At 44.9% G+C, this 20,247-nt stretch overlaps 1 protein-coding gene across 1 annotated transcript in view; it reads right to left on the bottom strand.

Moving 5' to 3' along the window:
• The window catches only part of tjp1a (tight junction protein 1a), an 89,620-nt gene extending 81,647 nt beyond the window's left edge, over positions 1–7,973 (bottom strand). The window contains exon 1 of the mRNA XM_080840437.1: positions 7,890–7,973. Within this exon, the coding sequence (XP_080696563.1) occupies positions 7,890–7,967 (78 nt within the window). The 5' untranslated portion in view covers positions 7,968–7,973. The remainder of the gene's footprint in view (positions 1–7,889) is intronic.
• Between the last annotated feature and the right edge of the window lie 12,274 nt (positions 7,974–20,247).

Here is a 20,247-nt window from a genome sequence, read left to right as displayed (position 1 = left end):
AGTGCACACACACACACACACACCAGAGAGACGCCAGGGGAACAAAACCAGCACTGGAGAGGGACGGTGTGTGATGCGTGTAGTGTGTGTGGTGTGTCTGATTGTGTTTCTGTTTGTGTGTGTGTGTGTGTGTGTGTGTGTGTGTGTGTGTGTGTGTGTGTGTGTAATCTGTGTCTCTGTCTGTTTGTGGGTCCATGTGTGTGTCAATGTGTGTTAGTGTGTGTGTATGTGTTTCTATGCCCATAACCTCTTACAGTAGCAGAATGAAGCGGTGTCGGCCATGCTTCTGCTGGTGATGAGGATGATTAAAGAAGCTAGTGGAGGACCTCTGAGATTACTGTTGCTGTCTGTTGTAATTACCACACACTCTCTTCAGTCTCAGACAAGCACGGGACAAAAGGCGTGATGACAGCACACACACACATAACACACTCACACACACAAACACACATTCTTATGAGCACATAACACACACCCACACATACATACAGACACATACACACAAACAATATTCTCTTTCCTGTTGTCCTTTCTATCCGTTCTATATATGAAGTGCAGGACCTACACTGACCATAAATGATATAAAAGAGAGAGATATAAAAGAGAGAGATGTAATTTTCTTATGTGACTTATTTTTTCTTTCCTCCTTTCTGTAGTCGCCCTGGGAGCCGGCCAGTGGAGGAAATGGGCAATAAAATGCACTGAGCTCCTCTCCTCTCCTCTCCTCTCCTCTCCTCTCCTCTCCTGTGCTCTCCTCTCCTCTCCTCTCCTCTCCTCTCCTCTGCTCTCCTCTCCTCTCCTCCTCTCCTCTCCTGTGCTCTCCTCTCCCCTCCTCTCCTCTCCCCTCCTCTCCTCTCCTCTCCTCTCCTCTCCTCTCCTGTGCTCTGGTCTGCCCTTACGGCTTCATTCTCATGCAAGCAGCCTCCCTCAGAATTAATGACATTTCACACTGCTCTGGAGACTGTGCTATGGTCTCACACACACACACAAACAGATACACACACACACACACACAGTGGTCGTCCAGTTCTGGCTCAGAAGTGAGATCTCCTTATCCGTTCCGTTCCTCAGAAACACGCTCAGCCTCACACACACACACACACACACACACACACACACACACACACACACACACACACACACACACACACACACACACACACACACACACACACACACACACACACACACACAAACACACGCACACACACACACACACACACACACACACACACACACACACACACACACACACACACACACTTCCTCCAAAACAGGAAACATAAGCTTTTGTGGCAAATGGGTTTTAGGCTTATGCACTCTGGCAAAACCTCTCTCTTCAATAAAGTTAATTTTACACACCATCCCTTAAAAAAGATCCTGAGACCTCAGAGGAAAAGAAATAGCACAATGACTGATAAGACGAGATTAAGCTAAACATGTTTTACACTGAAGGATTTATTTTAACATGGGAAATCTGCATCTGATTCCCAACAGGATGGAGACCTTGGTTTAGAATATGAATGTATGTGTGTGTGTGTATGAGTGAGTGTGTGTATAAGGTAATATGTATATAATGTGTGTGTGTGTGTGTGTGTGATGTGTGTGTAAGGTCATCTTAATCTATCTGACAAAAGCATTCCAAGCTTCAGAGACAGACAGGAGCAGGTCAACTCTGACACAGCAGAATGTATGACCACACACATACTAAAAGATGACTCACATACTGACCTCCAACACACACACACACACACACACACTCAGACACACTCCTCCACAGCTACAGTGACTCCTCCACGCAGGAAATGATGTCATTGGATTTGTCGGCAACCTGCTGCGATAACATCATGAGGCCCTAACTCCAGCCTCACTGTACACACACACACACACACACACACACACACACACACACACACACACACAAATGTATATACACACAGACACATATAGCATCGCCAACAGGAGGTCAGTTGCTGTGCCCGGTCACATCATTAGTCCCCATAAAGGACGTTCTTCTCTATGAGACCAGCTCCATGTGTGGAAACTAGCCTCCAGTCCTTCAGCATACACGCCAGTGGCCCCTGTATAACCAACAGTCACAAACACCCACGAAGAGAGAGACAGAACGACAGAGGGAAGGGAAGAGAGAAAGAGGGAGAGACAAGGGGCAAAGGGAAAGAGAGATAAAAGGAAAGAGAGAGAAAGACAGAGAGAGGGAGGAGGGGTGAAACAGCACTGTATTTTGTCTTTGTGCTTTGGCGTCCTAATCAAAATAAGTAACCATCCATGCAGAGTTGATGTGTTTAAATGTAGCCACCGGAGAAGATAACGGAATACACAAGGCCTTTCAGCCACAAACAGCCACTGACAATGGCACAAGCTCAAGGCCAAAAGACACACGTGTGCGCGTACACACGCACACAAAATCAAAGGAAATATAACTTATTACACCATTATAACACCCTTAATGAAGACAAAAAAACGTGTGTTCCTTCTGTGTCCACAGGTGAAAATAACAGGAACAGGCCCAGTCCTAACTAGTAAAGAGAAGTAGTCTGAGGAGGCATACTGTATTACACATAAGGGTCCGGCTCATCTAAAACACATTTTTTCCCCATGCAGGTCTAGCAAGCAAAACAGGGTTACATTGAAACGATTTATATAGCAAAAGGTGAACAATGTGGTATGCAGCTGACTAGCTCATGACATCACCGAGAATGTCTGTGCAGTCCCTAGTAGAAACTGACCGAACCAGTTTAGCAGAATTCACACACACACACACACACACACACACACACACACACACACACACACACACACACACACACACACACACACACATTCCAGTCAGACCCTGTGATCGTTGGATGGCTAATATAGAGCCAAACACAGTGAGCGGTTTGAAAACAAGTGAGCGGGTCTCTGCCCTGCCACTCCCAGAAGTCCACCTGCTAGCTAGTCCGACAGACACAGAAAGCCTCGAGCCTGAGGCTAATAACTTACAGGATGTAAAAAGAACACAGGATTGTAAGACATGTCCGTAGTTTATCTCTTCAAAAACTCTCGATCGATCAGTTCGTGAGAAAAGTTGCCTCGAATTATTTTTTCGTTTCAACAGTAAGCTACACTTTAAACACAAAAAATAACGCATGTATTGCCAACCTGCCAATGTGTCTAAACATCCAAAGTCTGGCAGAGACGCTACTTGACCCACTTCAAGTTTTAAAAAGGCACAGAACCAGGGAAACTTTTCCCCCCAGTACCACTCTTCATACATTATCAGGAAACTGATACAAAACACTAATTATTAGTAGTATTACTTCTAATACTACTACAACTACTATCGGTGGTTATATTCTCGACTTGGTGATAGGTGAGGCCATAGACTGCAGTCGTTGTAACAATCGAACAGTCGACTACTGTTGCACCAGCTGTGTAAAAACATCCACTTAGTCTCGGACACTGTTGCAACTCCTTAAAACACTTCGGTGTAACCTTACCGCAGTCAGGTCAAAGTTGTCGTCTGGACTTGGCTTTCAATGAGCCGAAACCAACCGTTGAGCCTGTGGAAATTATCTAGTAATCTGACCAAACTAGATAAATGGGTACGTTTTCTCGTCTTGGATCACTGCCATTACGACAAACACGCTAACCACTCGTCGTCCCCGACAGTCTTAATGTCTTACAGGTGGAGTCGGGAGTAAACGACACTTTCTGAGCTCGCATCCAACTACTACGGAGGTGGTCAACACAACAGCCAGCAAACTATTTCAACACAGTGCGACTCCAGCCTTCCACATCTCCCGCCAATAGCACCAGCTCATAAATGATGCGCAACAGAGGACGGTTAAAGCAACACATCTATCATCTCATCGCCCATCTGACGGATCACAATACAACGCTTTGTGATCACAACCGAGATAGGGTACTTTTCTGTTGTTTCTTTCCTACCTTATTGGAGGCAGCCTTGGCCGACATTTTGATCTCCTGCTCGCTCCCAGAGCTGCAAGTTTGCTGTTGTAAATTATCACCGCCACCAAAGCGCAAAAGATTCCAAGTCCTTGCCCAGCAGCAGCAACCGCGCCGGGCACCACAAGTTTATTTTCTCGGGACGCTGAAAGACATGACAACGAAATCCTCCAGGACAGCTCAAAAGTTCATAATGTTGCGCTAGTCACTGTTTCGCCAGTCAAAGTATTTATCCTTGATGATTCCTCGGGATACTTGGTCCGGAAATGTTCGATCCACCCCCAAATGCGTGTTTTTGTTCTTGTACGAGTCCTCAAGTCTCAAGTGTATGGATGGAAAACCGATGTCCTCAGCGATCATGCGGATATCGCTGTGCTACGCTTGCTATGGTACACTCTCTCGCTCTTACGCTTTACCCTCTCCAAGCAACAATCATGACATGTCTGACTGGAATAGACCATTGTATTTCTGTGGGGGTGGCACAGGCTGGAATCCAGGGCAGCAGTCCCGATCTCAGCTAAATCTTCCCAATAAACATACCGAACACTCTTGTGCGTGGTACATTTAGGTCACTGTGACTTATCACTACTGTCGGTTTAGTGTGCAGTTTGTTCGAGCCACCGTCGGGATACATGCGAGTTAACTGCCCATAGCGCGTCTCCCGTGGCTATCTTGCAGATTTTGGTCCTGGGATAGACGGAGATGTCGGGAATCGGGATGGTTTTGTTAATGCACAAGTTTACCACGTTTACAACTGCTCTCAGCCAGAAGACCCCACTGTCATCGGATGGCGGATGGGTGTCTCGTGTTCGGATTTAAACAGTCTAGTCTAACTTTAGTTTGCAAAGCATTTATTTGTACCTTCGATAGTGCGAAAGACATAAAGAATGCACTACATCAAGCAGATGTGGTAGCCATGGATGGTTTATGGGTTAAGGTCAGCAGTAGCTGTTCTGTAATCTGCACTCAAATCATCCATTTCACTTGTTCATTTATTGAAACCCTTTTAATAGATTATTAAAATGTCATCATGAGTATATATTTGTTAATAGGTTGGCATATCAGACTTTAATAATTTGTTTAAAATAGCCACACTACACTTTCACTTTCTTTCACAAGCAGTCTAAGTGTGACTATTAAAACCATGGCTATGTGAAGATCAGACCATTACTTGTTTATGTATGACTGTTATGTATTGTAATGAATGTGTTATGTATGTTTATTACTCTGTCTGTATCACTGCGCTTGTTTCCATAACTAACCTTAAGTTCTACTTTCAAATGATATCAGGTAGCCCAAAAAGCACATCCTCTATTTCAAACCTAACTTAAGACTCCAGGTTGTGGTTACAACTGACCACAGAGGAAACCACACGGCGCTCTGCTGTCTTACAGACTGCTTCCTATGGTTTTCCGGACCCCCACCCACAGGATGTCAGGAACCATAGAGCCCTGCTTCACATTGTTTAAAAGTAAACAACAAAGTTCTTACCTCTTATCCCTCAGTAAAAAATATAATAAAATAAAATATAAAATATATATATACAAGTAATATACTGTATATAAATATAACAGGACAGCGGCTGTTCCTAACTTGGTCTCTTGGCTTCACCAAAAGAGCAGAGACAGCTCTCTCTACCCAGAGAGCCGCGATCAATCCATCACTAGGCAGTTTTAGCATCTTTGTCCATAAATCGTGTGAAACCATAGGCTTCCATGTAAGCTCATTGTCCAGACAGCGGAAAGGATGCCACATTTGGAGGTTTCTGCTTTAAAACCAGAAACATTAACACACAGTAAATGTTGCCCACCTAACATCTCATTTAGAGGGAGATAATATCTTACTCAATAGAGGGAGGAGGGGAATAGGCAGGAGAATGCTTGAGGAAATGCCTGTTGCCCTGTTTACGACGCCGTTATTCCGTCAACAACATCCACAAATTACAGCCAACCATCAAATCAGATTTACTGTCCGCAGTTTTCCAGAAAATTACTTCAGGATGGAACACCTCTTCAGACTCAAGCCCAGACCAGACAGGTTTCAGAACTGACACAGCAATGCTTCACTCCATCTTAAAAACACAGAGAGAGCGAGAGATACCCACACACACACACAGATAACGTATCTCTCTAAGCAATTACATTTTATCAGTACAAACTGTGCATCCCTACTCCAGCTCCGGCCTGCAGAGAGGTCTTGTGTGATAAAAGAGAACATCACGTCCAGATTGGACTCCCTGGGTCTTCCTCTGGTCTTGTGATCCCAGCGTGCAGCCGGAGAAGGCCAAGGTGGAGAGGTGTGGGCCAGGGTGGTGGTCACCAGGGTTAATTACCAACAGGCATAATCCCGCTAAGCAAGCGCACAGTGCTGGCTGCCAGGCCAACTTCGGGGGAAGGGGAGGAGGAGAGGAGGGGGAGGAGGGTGTGGGGGGGGGGGGGGGGGGGGGGGGTAGTGGGGTCTCACTGAGAAGATCAAGGAGCAGGTTTATCATAAGCAGGCCAGACTTCAGAGGAAGACTGACAACCAGGTCGGGTTCTTCCTGAGCGGCTGCTTTTGTTTAGAGAGCAAAGCAAGTGAGAGAGCTGACAGTGTCTTAGGACGTCTGCTTGAGATGCCATGGGATATCTAGTCCACTCGACTGTTGGGAGATCGCGGCCAAACCATAACAGACAGCAGACGTGCTGTGGAACCGATTGAAAAGAGGCCAAATTCAGCAGAGGAGGAGACCAGATGAGGCAGGCAAGGATCTAAATTAATGCACAAATATGACATCTATTTACTCTGCTTTAAAAATAGCTCTGCACTAATTTGGTTTGTGTGTATGTGTGTGTGTGTTTGTTTGTGAATGCACGTGTGCCAGTGTGTGTGTTTATGGCTGTGTGAGTGGGTGTTTGTTTTGCACATGTGTGTGTATAACTGTGAGTAGGTGTGTGTGTGTGTGTGAGTGTGTGTGAATGCACGTGTGCCTGTGTGTGTTTGTTTGTGGCTGTGTGAGTGGGTGTGTGTTTGCACATGGAAGTGTAAAATAGTTTGAGTAGGTGTATGTGTGGGTATGTGTGTATGTGTATGTGTGTGTGTGTGGGTGCGTGTGTGTGTGTGTGTGTGTGTGCTTCATCTGGATAAAGAGCCCATATGGTTGGTAGCATAATGAGCATGATTAGCACATCTCTCTCTCTCTCAGTGACGATAAACAACTGGCTCTGCTTCAGTGGGCCCAACCACAGCAGCAGCATGTGCAAGCTGGGGCTATGACACTATTCATAGAAACACACACATACCTTAACACACACACACACACACACACTCACACACACACACACACACACACCTTAACATACACACCTGAACACACAAATAGACACCTGAACACACACACACACACACACACACACACACACACACACACACATCAACATTATCAACACACACATGCACTTTCACTCCCCTTAACCGAATTACACAAATTAAAAACTCTTACATGAAAAACACCATAGAATGCACACCTAAACAACCATACATCCATAAATACACACACACAAAGACATCCAGTTATATTTCAGTTTTTTTCCACTCAGCATGACAACTATAATAGTTAACAGAAGGCAGTACTGTAAAGGTACTGAGGTCTCGTTTATAAAAAAATCATGTTTGTAGAAATGTAATAGTTTCTGTAATAGAAATAGCTTAAGCCACTGTACTGGTATTAGGACTTGATGTGTGCACGAATTCCATGACACGTCTGATGCATTGCTTAAATAAAACAATATGCTGGAAGATTGTGCAGTGAAAATATTAAAGTTAAAAGAAAAAAAAGGAAAGAAAAGCTACTGAATAACAAATAAAGGGCACACATGTTCTAATTGCTGCTACAGAGATAACATCGCAAACCCAGCTATTTGTGATCAAATCATGGACAGTACCAGAGATGACAGGCGGTCTGTCCTCCAACGCATCTTGCGGTCGGAATCCAGCAACGAGGAAATCAAAATACCCAGCATTCTGGAAGTTTGTTTTACGCAGGCACACAGAGGCCAAGACAGCTTAATATAATCCAACACAACCGTAAGGTGCTAGTCCAGGGACAGTATGCCAAACGAAACAACTAATCTGTCTGTGGAAGAGGAACACACACAACATAAGAACCAAAGGACAGCACTGTGATCAGTCATTCAACTCCTGAGTAATTATATGGACGTGGGAAAGGGAGAGAGAGAGAGAGAGAGAGAGGAGGGGGAAAGGAATGAGGGAGAGAGAGAGCAGAGGGGGAGAGGAGAGAGAGTGAGTGAAAGAGAGAGAGAAAGAGAGAGGATAACAGTGACAGTATAAACGTGATCAAAGGCAGCTTTGTCTTGCATGGCTGCTCTCAGTGACTACGTGGGACACCCAGGAGCAAGTGAGAGAGACAGAGAGAGTGTGAGAGAGAGAGAGAGACAAACAGGATAGAGAGAGGGATAGAGAGAGGGAGAGAGAAACATGACAGAGAGGGATAGAGAGGGAGAGGGACAGAGAGAGGGAGGAATAGAGAGGAAGTGAGCAGGCCAGAGCTCAGGTGTGCTCATGAAAGAGCAGGCAAACGGAAAACACTCCTCCCATCCCATGGCCCTCTGGGAAAAAAACATGGAGGGGGGGGGGGGGGGGGGGGTTGTGTGTGTGTGCTTGGGCACATGTGATGCAAGCCAGACAAGGTCGGGGTGCAGGACGTGGTGTGAGTGTATGTGTGTAAGCAAGAAAGAGGGAGGAAGAGAGTGAGAGTGTGTGTGTGTGTGTGTGTGTGTGTGTGAGCGGAATTGACAGGCCGTGCGGATACTTAGATCACATGATCCACCCCCAGCAGCCAACCCTACAACACTCAGATCCCCTCTCTCTCTCTCTCTCTCTCTCACACACACACACACACACACACACACACACACACACACACACACACACACACACACACACACACACACGCGCACACACAGCACACACATACTGTCAACAGAGAGAGCACACCACTTGATATTAAGTGTGAATATTTAGTGAATGCCATAACAGCCAGATTAGTAGAGTAAATGATTGTGGGTCTATCCGTGTCTATGTGATTCATGCAGCAGCAGCAGCTCCCTCTGCGCTGTAAATCAACAGACGGCAGAAGTGTTTTCTAAAACACCAAACGTTTCCAAACAGGCCACTGAGAGAAGAGCACGGCATGCTGCAAAACCCTGCGAGACTTCCTATTCCCTGCCTTTCCTCAAACCTTTCTTTAAAGGTATGGGATTAGAATCATCTATGAAGCACGTCTTTATTTTTATCCTCGGAGACACATATAACAAACAGAAAAGTGTCCAAAATAGCACCTCTGTCAGGAGACGTCGGTGAGGAACACTATGAAGTTGGCATCTGGAGATTATCTCTATGTTTGGAGGAGAACCAGGGAGTGGGGGAAGGAGAACTATGAGAACCAGGGAGAGGGGAAGGAGAACTATGAGAACCAGGGAGGGGGTAAGGAGAACTATGAGCTGATCAACATCAGAGAAGCTTAGGTCTGAACCTTTAGCAGCTAAAACAACAGTTCAGAGAGAGATGGCGAGAAAGACAGAGAAAGGGAGAGAGAGAAGTAAGTAGAAAGACAAGCAAAGAGGGGTCAGACTGCACTTTGAGTTGCTAAAACAACATTTCAGAGAGATAAATAGATGGATAGATACAGAGAGAGAGAGAGAGAGGGGGGGGGGACAGAGAGAAGGAGAAAGAGAAGAAAAAGGGAAAGAAACCTTAGGTCAAAGCCCAGAGCATAGTTCCTGCCAGCAGCTGGCTTTGATAAGCTATCCAGTTTGTTCCCCACATAGTGACCTTCTCACTGATTCAGTTAGCAATCCCCAATCACCCCCAAGATGTTTTCCCCAAAGTGTGTTTGTGTAAGTGTGTGTGTGTGTGTGTGTGTGTGTGTGTGTGTGTGTGTGTGTGTGTGTGTTTGTGTGTGTGTGTGTGTGTTTGTGTGTGTGTTTGTGTGTGTGTGTGTGTGTGTGTGTGTGTGCCTGCCCTTCTGTGTGTGTCTGTGTATGTGTGTGCCTGCGCATTTGTGTGTATCTGTGTGTGTACCTGCCCATTTGTCTGTGTGTCTGTGTGCCTGTGCCTGTGCATTTGTGTGAGTGTGTGTGTGTGTGTGTGTGTGTGTGTGTGTGTGTGTGTGTGTGTGTTTTCCAGTAATGACACAACCACTTTGGAAGAGGGGATGATTGGACAACAGGAGTTTGTCATTTTGAAAAGATAATCTTTGCTGGAAACAGTATCTTGTGGCTACAATTTGCTGGCAGGAGGGTAGGGAGACGTTTGTACAAATATAGGAAGGAAATGTCAAACTGAGAACTGAGATGATTGGAGATCTTTTGGATTTCTTAACCTTTGAGGAAAATGCCTCTTATCTTAAATAGGAAAGAACACACCTTCCGGAAGTATAAGCAAAAAAGGTAGCTTGACAGATGACGGAAAGATAGAGAGAAAAAACAGGGTGAGAGAGAGAGAGAATGAATCCAGGTTAAAGGAGAGCATACACGTGGGTGTTGGATAACTGCCGGTTGGGTTCTTTGGTTCTCTCTCTATCTCTATTTCATTCTCTCTCTCCCTCTCTCTCTCTCTCACTCTCACTCTCTGGCCATCTTCATCTGGGCTGCATTAGAAAAATGATCAGTGATTTTGATCTGGCTTCCTGAAAAAGCTTTATTGCCTCTGGAATGTTCCGCCTTAACTGAGGCCCTCCCAGGACATTCTGCCTGTTTATGAAGCTAATGAGGGACGGTTGGAGGTGGGGATGGGGAGGGGAGGGTGGTGTAGATGGGTGGGGGTCACACAGGGATTTGGAAGTGGAGCGGAAGGGGTGTAAGGGGGGGGGTGGTTCTGATCAGTGGGTTAAGGTGGGGAAAAAGGTTTGGGGGTAGGGGGTCGCCGAAACGGATAGAAGGGCACAGATCAGGTTACACCCAAACACACACACACAAAGCTTCTTTTGAAAGATCCAGGAAATAATCTGGAGTTAATAGAGGGGGAGGGAGAAATGGAGATGAAGAGAGATGGAGGACTGAGGAAATCACTGACTGAACAGTGTGTCTCTAAGGGACTGCAGAGGTGAAGAAGAAGAAGAAGAAGAAGAAGATTTATGATTTATGGAGATGATGAATGAAAACATTGAGGCAGCAGAGAACGAGGAAGAGTAGATAGACGAGGACATAAAGGATTGACGTTTCCACATAGTCGACACTTAAATTCTTGGCCTTGCATTTCACCTGCGTCCACCCTATCTTTCTCTCCTAACCCGGCATGAACTAAGACGGCCCCTTAACTGATCCATGCAGCACTAGAGTTTTTGATTCAGTTAATGTTTGCCTCTCTGCCTGATGCATGTGGGGGCCTGGCCTTGCTTGTCCATCTGTCTGACTGTCTGTCCGTCTTCCTGTTGCCTCTCACTAACGCGCAGCTCAATCTGCGATTGCAGGCGGACGCCAGAGACCTATGGCCTCAGTAAAGCTGTCACAGCAGCTAGTTATGGGGCTGCTGCTCCAATCCAGGAGATTAGATGGAGGTGCCATCAATCAACCTCTGTCAGCAAATAAAAAAATAAACACACAGAGGAATGTTTATGTGTGTTTGAGAGGTGTATGTGTGTGTGTGTGTGTGTGTGTGTGTGTGTGTGTGTGTGTGTGTGTGTGTGAGAGTGTGTCCTTGTATGCGTGCATGGGAATGGGTGTGTGGAGGGTACTATGATTGAGTGTATGTGTGTGCATGTTTGTGTGTGTATGTGGACATACATTTGTGTGTGTGTGTGTGTGTGTGTGTGTGTGTGCGCCTTTGTTATCTATTGTTAGTCTATAGCTGTAAAGTCAAATCAGGTCTCAGTGTTCCTCTGTTTTTCTATCACTCTCTCCCCCCCTCTCTCTCAATCCCTCTCTCATTCTCTCTCTCTCAGTCCCTCTCTCTCTCTCAATCCCTCTCTATTTCTCTCTCTCTCAGTCCCTCTTTTATTGTTTGGAGTGAGAGCAGGGGTCGAAATGAAAGTGTGTGTTTGTGTGTTTGTCTTACCCCGCTTTGAAAATAAACAGGCAGATTGCCCAGGTAGTGTAATTACTTTCTGCGACCTCCACCACACACGGACACACACGCACGCACGCACGCACGCACGCACGCACGCACGCACGCACGCACGCACGCACGCACACACACACACACACACACACACACACACACACACACACACACACACACACACACACACACACACACACACACACACACACACACAAACACACACACACACACACACACACACACACACACAAACACACACACACACACACACACACACACACACACACACACTGGCCCCCCCCAGAGCAAAGAACCAGCAGCTCTGAGCTGAAGTGCACTCACTCCGCCCCCTCCAACTGTGATGTTTTAAATTATCCATGCACACATTCACACTCACACACAACACACACACACACACTCAATATTCACACGTGCACATACACATGCTCATTTATGTGTATGAAGAAAGTATAAAGCTCATTGAAAAACAGAGGGAGAGGGAGAGGGAGAGGGAGAGGGAGAGGGAGAGAGAGAGGGAGAGGGAGAGAGAGAAAGAATGAAGGCAAAAAAACCTTTCATCATGTTAAACGAAAAAAGACCAAAGGCAGCAGTCATTATTATTCCACATGTCGGAAATCAAAGATATGCTTTTATTGTGTGATCTACTTCCCTGACAGCAGTCCATGGCGGAGGCATCACACACTTGTCTCCTGTAATGAATCCAATGCTCTGAAACTGGCATGAGCAGCAGCTCCAAGGAAACCCAACAATTCAACCCAATTAGCCGCAACACCAGATAATGAGTCCCAGGGAATGAGTTTATGACTCTGGGTCGAGCTCAGGCCCGGCTAGAGCTATTCACTAGACTATCTAATCCTGCTCCTAGAGGGGACCCATCAGAGGGGACCCGTCAGGCTAGCTGAACACAGCTGGCTCTTTCATATATTATATCATATATGGGCCGTGTATATATTGGACCTATGCATTGTGTGTGTGTGTACACTTATATAGTATTTATATAAGGTATATACCCTATATAAATGCAGGGATTTTCAATACGCGCAGTTCAAAACCTCACTAGTTTTTTTTTTGACATTCACTTTTTCAGAGAGACTGTATATAAATTTGAGGTCTTGTATGAGAACGATAAATTAAGATAAATTACTAATAAATGACTGTTATCCTATAGAATCAGTTACCATTTAGTAAAACACGTAACAAGATAACCTTTTGTAGGTGGTGGCAGCGTTCTAAGTAGAACATTTAGGGGTTCTGGTTTCTCCAAAGGCCTGCTTGAGTAGGGACTATGAGCTTGGGCCTGGTCACGTGGAAACAAAAAGATACTTCTGTCCGTTCTATACTGTCCATTGCCCCCTCCCCTGCCGATTCTGTGCCTAGGGCAGGGGGTATGCCAGTGGGCTGGAGACTGGCACTCTGCCCCTGGGCTACGCTGTACCGCTCATTACACACAGCATTGTCCTGACCTTTGCCAAGTGTGCCCGCTCACCAGAATACACCCATCCAGCTTGCAAACACACACAAACACACACACACACACAGACACACACACACACACACACACACACACACACACAACCATCCAGCCCGCTGGCACACATATGCCAACGTGTTTAACACTAATGAGGGTGTAACACACACACACACACACATGCTGAATGTGTAGCCAGTCGTGTGTGTTGCAAAGCAGTTTCTGGTCAATTATTAAAATAAAGTGGATGTCAGGAAGTTAGCGCACTAATGGAGGAGGTTAAACTTTGAAGTGTGTGTGTGTGTGCTTCCTGAGTTCCCATAGCTCATACAGTAAGTAATCCTGTACTACTGCCCTTCTTGTTGCCCCTCTCTCCCTCTCTCTCTCTCTCTCCCTCCTCTCTCCCTCTCTCTCTCTCGCTCTCTCTATCTGTGTGTGTGTGTGTGGTGATGTAATGGTCATTGTTTTAGTCACAATGAGGCACAGAGAGTGGGAACAATGCTCGCCTGGTCCCAGAATGCAGCTGAATTGAATCCATAAAGGGGAACAGGACCCATAAATACTTCATCAGTAGTGAGCCCGCAGAGAGAGAGGCAGAGCCCTTTCTGCCTTCAGAGCCACTTTAAAAATAACATTAGTGGCGCCAAAAGTGCCCCTGATAATTTTGTTTTTCAATATGATTTATTTAGTCTGGTAAACACTGAGTACTCATTACAATGAGGTTTGTGTGGGTGTGTGAGTGTGAGTGTGGGTGTGTGTGGGGGTTTGTGAGTGTGTGGTATGTATGTGTGTGTGTGTGAGTCTGTGTGTGGATGTGTGTGTGTGTGTGAGTGTGTGTGTGTGTGAGTGTGTGTCTGTGTGTGCATGTGTGAGTTAGTCTGTATGTGTGTATGTGTGTATGTTTGTGCTTGTGAGTCTGTGTGTGTATGTTTGTGTGTGTTTGTGTTTGTTTGTTTGTGTGTGAGTTTGTACGTGTGTACGTGTGTGTGTGTGTGTGTGTGTGTGTGTGTGTGTGTGTGTGTGTGTGTGTGTGTGTGTGTGTGTTTGTGCTCAGCATTCCTTACATACTAACCCATTTCACATGTAAATGTATATAATAGATTAGATATACATAATAGACGAGATAAAGTATATGTATATGTATATACAGTATATGGGCCATTCTACCGAATTCGTGTAATATGCAGTCCCTCAACAATAAAAACTATTTACAAAACAATTAGGTATTTAGGCATAGATATTTAATTAGAAAATGTTATGGTCTATATAAACCCAATGCATTACATGAGATAGTGATAAGCTAAATATATACAAAATCATCATTTATAGGGTACTTTCTATTGGGAAGTAGCTGTCCCCAACCCTGACATCTAAATTTCAATGCCTTTAAATAACACTTTTCAATTTTTTTAGATTTTTTTCAATGATTTAATTTCAAAGATCTTTATGATTGGGTTGAAACAGAACTTGGAATATTTAGATTTATTGTGGGTTTAATTTTTAAATCAATTTTCTATACTCAAAAAATCATGTCCCTAGTTTTCATGTCACTACCGAAACACAAGAGTTTTAGTCCATTGGCTGAGCCTGTGTTTTAGCCACGACTCTACATTTTTGACCATGCAGTGACACTGCATCTCTGTCCCTCATGGTTGAATGGTAAGTAGCTAAATCCCATAGCTTTTATATAAATGTGTTCCAAAGTCTGAAAATCGACGTGTAACCTTAAGAATTGTCACTACCGAAACGCATGTTTTCTTCAATTAAGTAAACCTTTTGGGGTTTCATGGAAAATCTTATGTTTGTATGTGTGTTCACCTCTTCAAAGATGTGTTTGAAAGCAGTGTGCTTGCTAGAATTCTATATTTATGCTTAAAATTAGCTAGAATTGTCACTACCGAAACAGTCACTACCGAAACATATGGTAGTGACCTGATGATTTCAGTAGTGACAAAATGAAATGGTAAGTAGTTCAATCCGATAATTTTTTTAATAAATGTGTTGTGTGGACTAAAGGGCGGCCCAGAGCACCTTTTGGAAGATTTTGGGAGAGAAATGAACATCTATCCAACAGTGCAGTCACTACCGAAACACTGGATGTCACTACCGAAACAGTGCAGCACTACCGAAACACAGGATGTTTTGTAAAAAATTAAGTATATTGAGTAATCAACTAAAATGTTATGATACTGATTGGATTAATGTATGTTCAATTTCATCAATCAACAACTCTGGAATCAATATGATCAGTATTTTGCATTTTACAAAGAAATATTGCACTTAGATTTTGATGAATTGTATAAATTGAACTTGAAAATTTGATAAAAAAATCATTTTTATGGATTTCATTGTGAAAACCTTCAAGAAATATTTGTAAAAATACTCTTCAGAGAAGGGAAGGAAACACAATCTGAACAGGTCAATAATAATACTTTTTTACTATAGTTAATGTGATGTTTCGGTAGTGACAATTTTTGGAAGAGGAAAAACATTCCAACACATTCTGAAAATATAATATAAAAATTGACTGTTCTTTTACTAGATAAGTGTACTTTAGATATGGTACAATATACATACGGACAAAGTTTTGGGAATAAAACATAAAAAAAAACAAAATATTTCCGACCTGACTTTGCACCAATTCGGTAGAATGGCCCATATATATATAATATATAAATACAAATATTCAGACTTCATTCTAAATTCTCAAAATATAGATATATAGATAGATGACTATGCTAACACACAGACACATGCAAAGAGAAATAAACCACAACACACACACACACACACACACACACACACACACACACACACACACACACACACACACACACACACACCTTCTGCCATCTTGTACCTGTGCTTCTGTTCCCTTCAAAAGGAAATGCCAACTCCTCTCCCAGCCTAGCATTGTTTGGAAATGTTACCCATAAATATTTCACCCATTGCAAAAGCACAGGACCCTTCTCATCTGTGCCCTGGCTTCCCTGCACTTCTCAGCTGGGCCCCGGCCTCCCTGTACTGCTCATCTGGGCCCCGGCCTCCCTGTACTGCTCAGATGGGCCCCGGCCTCCCTGCACTTCTCAGATGGGCCCTGCCTTGTTACTCTCCTGGGGCCCTGGGCGGAGGCCTGGTGCAGGGCTTGCCTCAGTAACAGCAAAAGCAATTTTTTTCCTTGCCGTCACCTGTGCATTGGCTCTAAAGGGTTAAGGCCTGGGGCTCAGTAAAGCGCCTTGAAACAATATTAACTGCTGGCTCCATACAAATAAATAAGACTGAATTGAAGTGAATGCATATGATTGACAGCAACACCTGTTGTGCCCCGGGGTGCAGAATGCGGCACGATACCGGCACAGGTTTGGTCCAACCTTGGCACTGAGCCGGCAGAGACCTACACACACACACACACACACACACACACACACACACACACAAACACACACACACGGTGGGTGTGTGTGTGTACTATGTGTGTGTAAGAGTGTGTACACGGCCTGCAATGGATGTCCAGAACTGAACCGGGTCCTGGCAGAGCTCTACATGCCTGATCCGCTTCAGAAGCCCGCTGCAGTCTGAGCTCACAGTGTCATTATGTGTTATTGGTTAACTTCCCAGCCCGGCAGAGATTGCAACTGTTTGTCTGGGCGCCGCCCTCTCCCAGAGCTGTGCAAAACAAGCCTTGTGTCCCACAGGAATACCCTCTACGTCTCCACGTCCCTGTTACTCAGTTACCGAGTTACTCACCCGGCCCCTCCATTCACTGAAGCCTTCAACTGTATGTATGGCTGTGTGTGTGTGTGTGGTGTGTGTGTGTGTGTGTGTGTGTGTGTGTGTGTGTGTGTGTGTGTGTGTGTGTGTGTGTGTGTGGTGTGTGTGTGTGTGTGTGTGTGTGTGTGTGTGTGTGTGTGTGTGTGTGGTGTGTGTGTGTGTGTGTGTGTGTTAGTGTGTGTACATTCCCAAGAGCACTTTATGAGGGGATGATTGTTACTGTGGCCAAAGCTGAGGAGGATAAACTAACCAAAGAGCACATATGGAGTGGTCAACAGTGCTATGACTTAATCCAGCCGCACAGGAATAAAGCAAAACATTCTGCTGATGTGTAACAGGGAAGATTACAGAGCTTTCACATAGACAGTGGTTATAGAAAGTGTGTACGGACGTGTTTGTGTTTGTGTGTGTGTGTGTGTGTGTGTGTGTGTGTGTGTGTGTGTGTGTGTGTGTGTGTGTGTGTGTATGTGTGTGTGTGTGTGTTTGTGTGTGGATGTATACAAGTGTGCATGTTTGTCTCCTTATGTGAGAGAGCATTTCAATTAATGAATTTGTTTATGTGCGCGCTTATGTATGTGTGTATGTATGTTATGTGTGTGTGTATTTTATGTACACAAGTGAGTTTGCTTATGTGTTAATGTACTTTATGTATGTATGCATGTATTTATTTACACAAGTGAGTTTGCGTATGTTTGTCTATGTATGATTTTGAGTGTGATGTAAGCAGAAAAAGTAAACCAAGATAGATGTCCAGTATTAAAAACCTAAAGACCAAATACTCACATGAAATTACACATATGTGCACACACACGAACATGCATGCACGCACGCACGCACGCACGCACGCACGCACGCACGCACACACGCACACGCGCACACACGCATACACGCACACACACACACACACACACACACACACACACACACACACACACCATCTCCATTGGTAACACTACATGGACTGTTTCCCCAGCAAATAACCGTAGTGACCTGGTCAAGGCCAAACGATTCCTCAAGTGTCTGTAGCCTTGGCACACACGCAGACACACACACACACACACACACACACACACACACATACAGACCATATCCCATTTCAGTCATGGACCATAGTGATTTTATTAGTCGCAGCCGTCCCTGTAAAATCCATTTAGCGCACCCCACAGCACGCGTATAAATCTCTTGTCTGCTCAGGCATTCAATTACACACCAATTAGGTGTCAAGTGTCAATGTCAGAACCACAGCGGGCTGCCAAAACAGGGGAAGATGTGAAATGTAGTTCATGGATGCCATCCTGAGCATACTGCCATGTAACACTGCCCTGAGAACTGCTATTTACAATATACTGTATATATATATGTGTGTGTGAGTGTGTGTGAGTGTGTGTGTGTGTGTGTGTGTGTGTGTGTGTGTGTGTGTGTGTGTGTGTGTGTGTGTGTGTGTGTGTGTGTGTGAGCAAGTTTGTGTTTGTGTGTATGAAAGAGAGAGAGTATCAGTGTGTATTATCTCTCTCTACCTGTCTCTCACACCCATACAGTATGCATAAAGTTTCAGTGACATATTAGTGGGGATTACATCAGGATATATGTTGAGCGTGTGTGTGTATGTGTGTGTACGTGTGTGTGTGTGTGTGTGTGTGTGTGTGTGTGCGTGTGTGTGTGTTCGTGTGTGTGCGTGTGTGTGTGAGTGTGTGTGTGTGTTCGTGTGTGTGTTCGTGTGTGTGCGTGTGTGTGTGAGTGTGTGTGTGTGTTCGTGTGTGTGTTCGTGTGTGCGTGTGTGTGTGTGTGTGTTCGTGTGTGTGTTCGTGTGTGTGCGTGTGTGTGTGAGTGTGTGTGTGTGCGGTTGTTTGTGTGTGTGTGCAATCTGTTGACAAATACAAGCTAAATGCCCAGACACACACACACATCCATTTCTGTGTCTGCCTAATCAAGCCCCACTAATATACAGTATACAGTAACACCTTACGGTCATGTGGAACTGAGAGAGAGACAGATAGGGAGAAAAAGAGAGAGAGAGAGACAGAGAGAGAAAAAGAGAGAAAAAGAGAGAGAGACGTATTTCCAATCTGGTTATTATATTCTACCCACTCTTCCTCTGTATCAACCTTTCTGTTTTGATTTCTTGTTCTATGTACTTAATGATTGCTTGGCGATATACAAACCCTATTTGTCATACCAATAACACACTTCTGAATTTGAAATAGAGAGAGATCAATAGATAGAAGGAGAAGAGAGCAAGAGAGAGAAGGGAAAAAGGACAGAGCATGTGAAGGAGAGAAGAGAAGGGAAAAAGGACAGAGCATGTGAAGGAGAGAGAGAGAGAGAAGGGGAAAAGGACAGAGCGGGTGAAGGAGAGAGAGAGAGAAGGGGAAAAGGACAGAGCGGGTGAAGGAGAGAGAGAGAGAGAGAGAGAAGGGGAAAAGGACAGGGCGGGTGAAGGAGAGACTGAGAGAGAAGGGGAAAAGGACAGAGCGGGTGAAGTAGAGAGCGGGTAAAAGAGAGAGAGAGAGAGTTGTAACCCAGGCTGGGCTATAAGCACATGGGTCTTTGAGAGGAGGATTAAGCAAACAGAAGCAGAGGTGAAAGTAGGGCCAGCTTTAACACTGGATAAGATTTCACTGAGAGGATATACTGTGCAGCCAAACTGAGACTCTCTCTCCCTCTTTCTCTCTCTCTCTCTCTCCCTCCCCCCTCTCTCTCTCTTTCTCTCTCTTTCTCTTTCTCTCCTCTCTCTCTTACACTCTTTTCTCTCTCACCCTCCCTCCCTACCTCTTCTCCCTCCCTCCTCCCTCCCTCCCTCTCTCTCTCTCTCTCTCTCTCTCTCTCTCTCTCTCTCTCTCTCTCTCTCTCTCTCTCTCTCTCTCTCTCTCTCTATCTCCCTCTCTCTCTCTCTCTCTCCCTCTCTCTCTCCCTCACTCTCTGACAAACCAGCATACAGCTTATGGATAATGTGGCTGTGT

Source organism: Sprattus sprattus, assembly GCF_963457725.1.
Source record: "Sprattus sprattus genome assembly, chromosome: 6".
In the NCBI taxonomy this organism is placed as follows: domain Eukaryota; kingdom Metazoa; phylum Chordata; class Actinopteri; order Clupeiformes; family Clupeidae; genus Sprattus; species Sprattus sprattus.
This window is presented reverse-complemented; position numbering and strand designations above follow the sequence as displayed.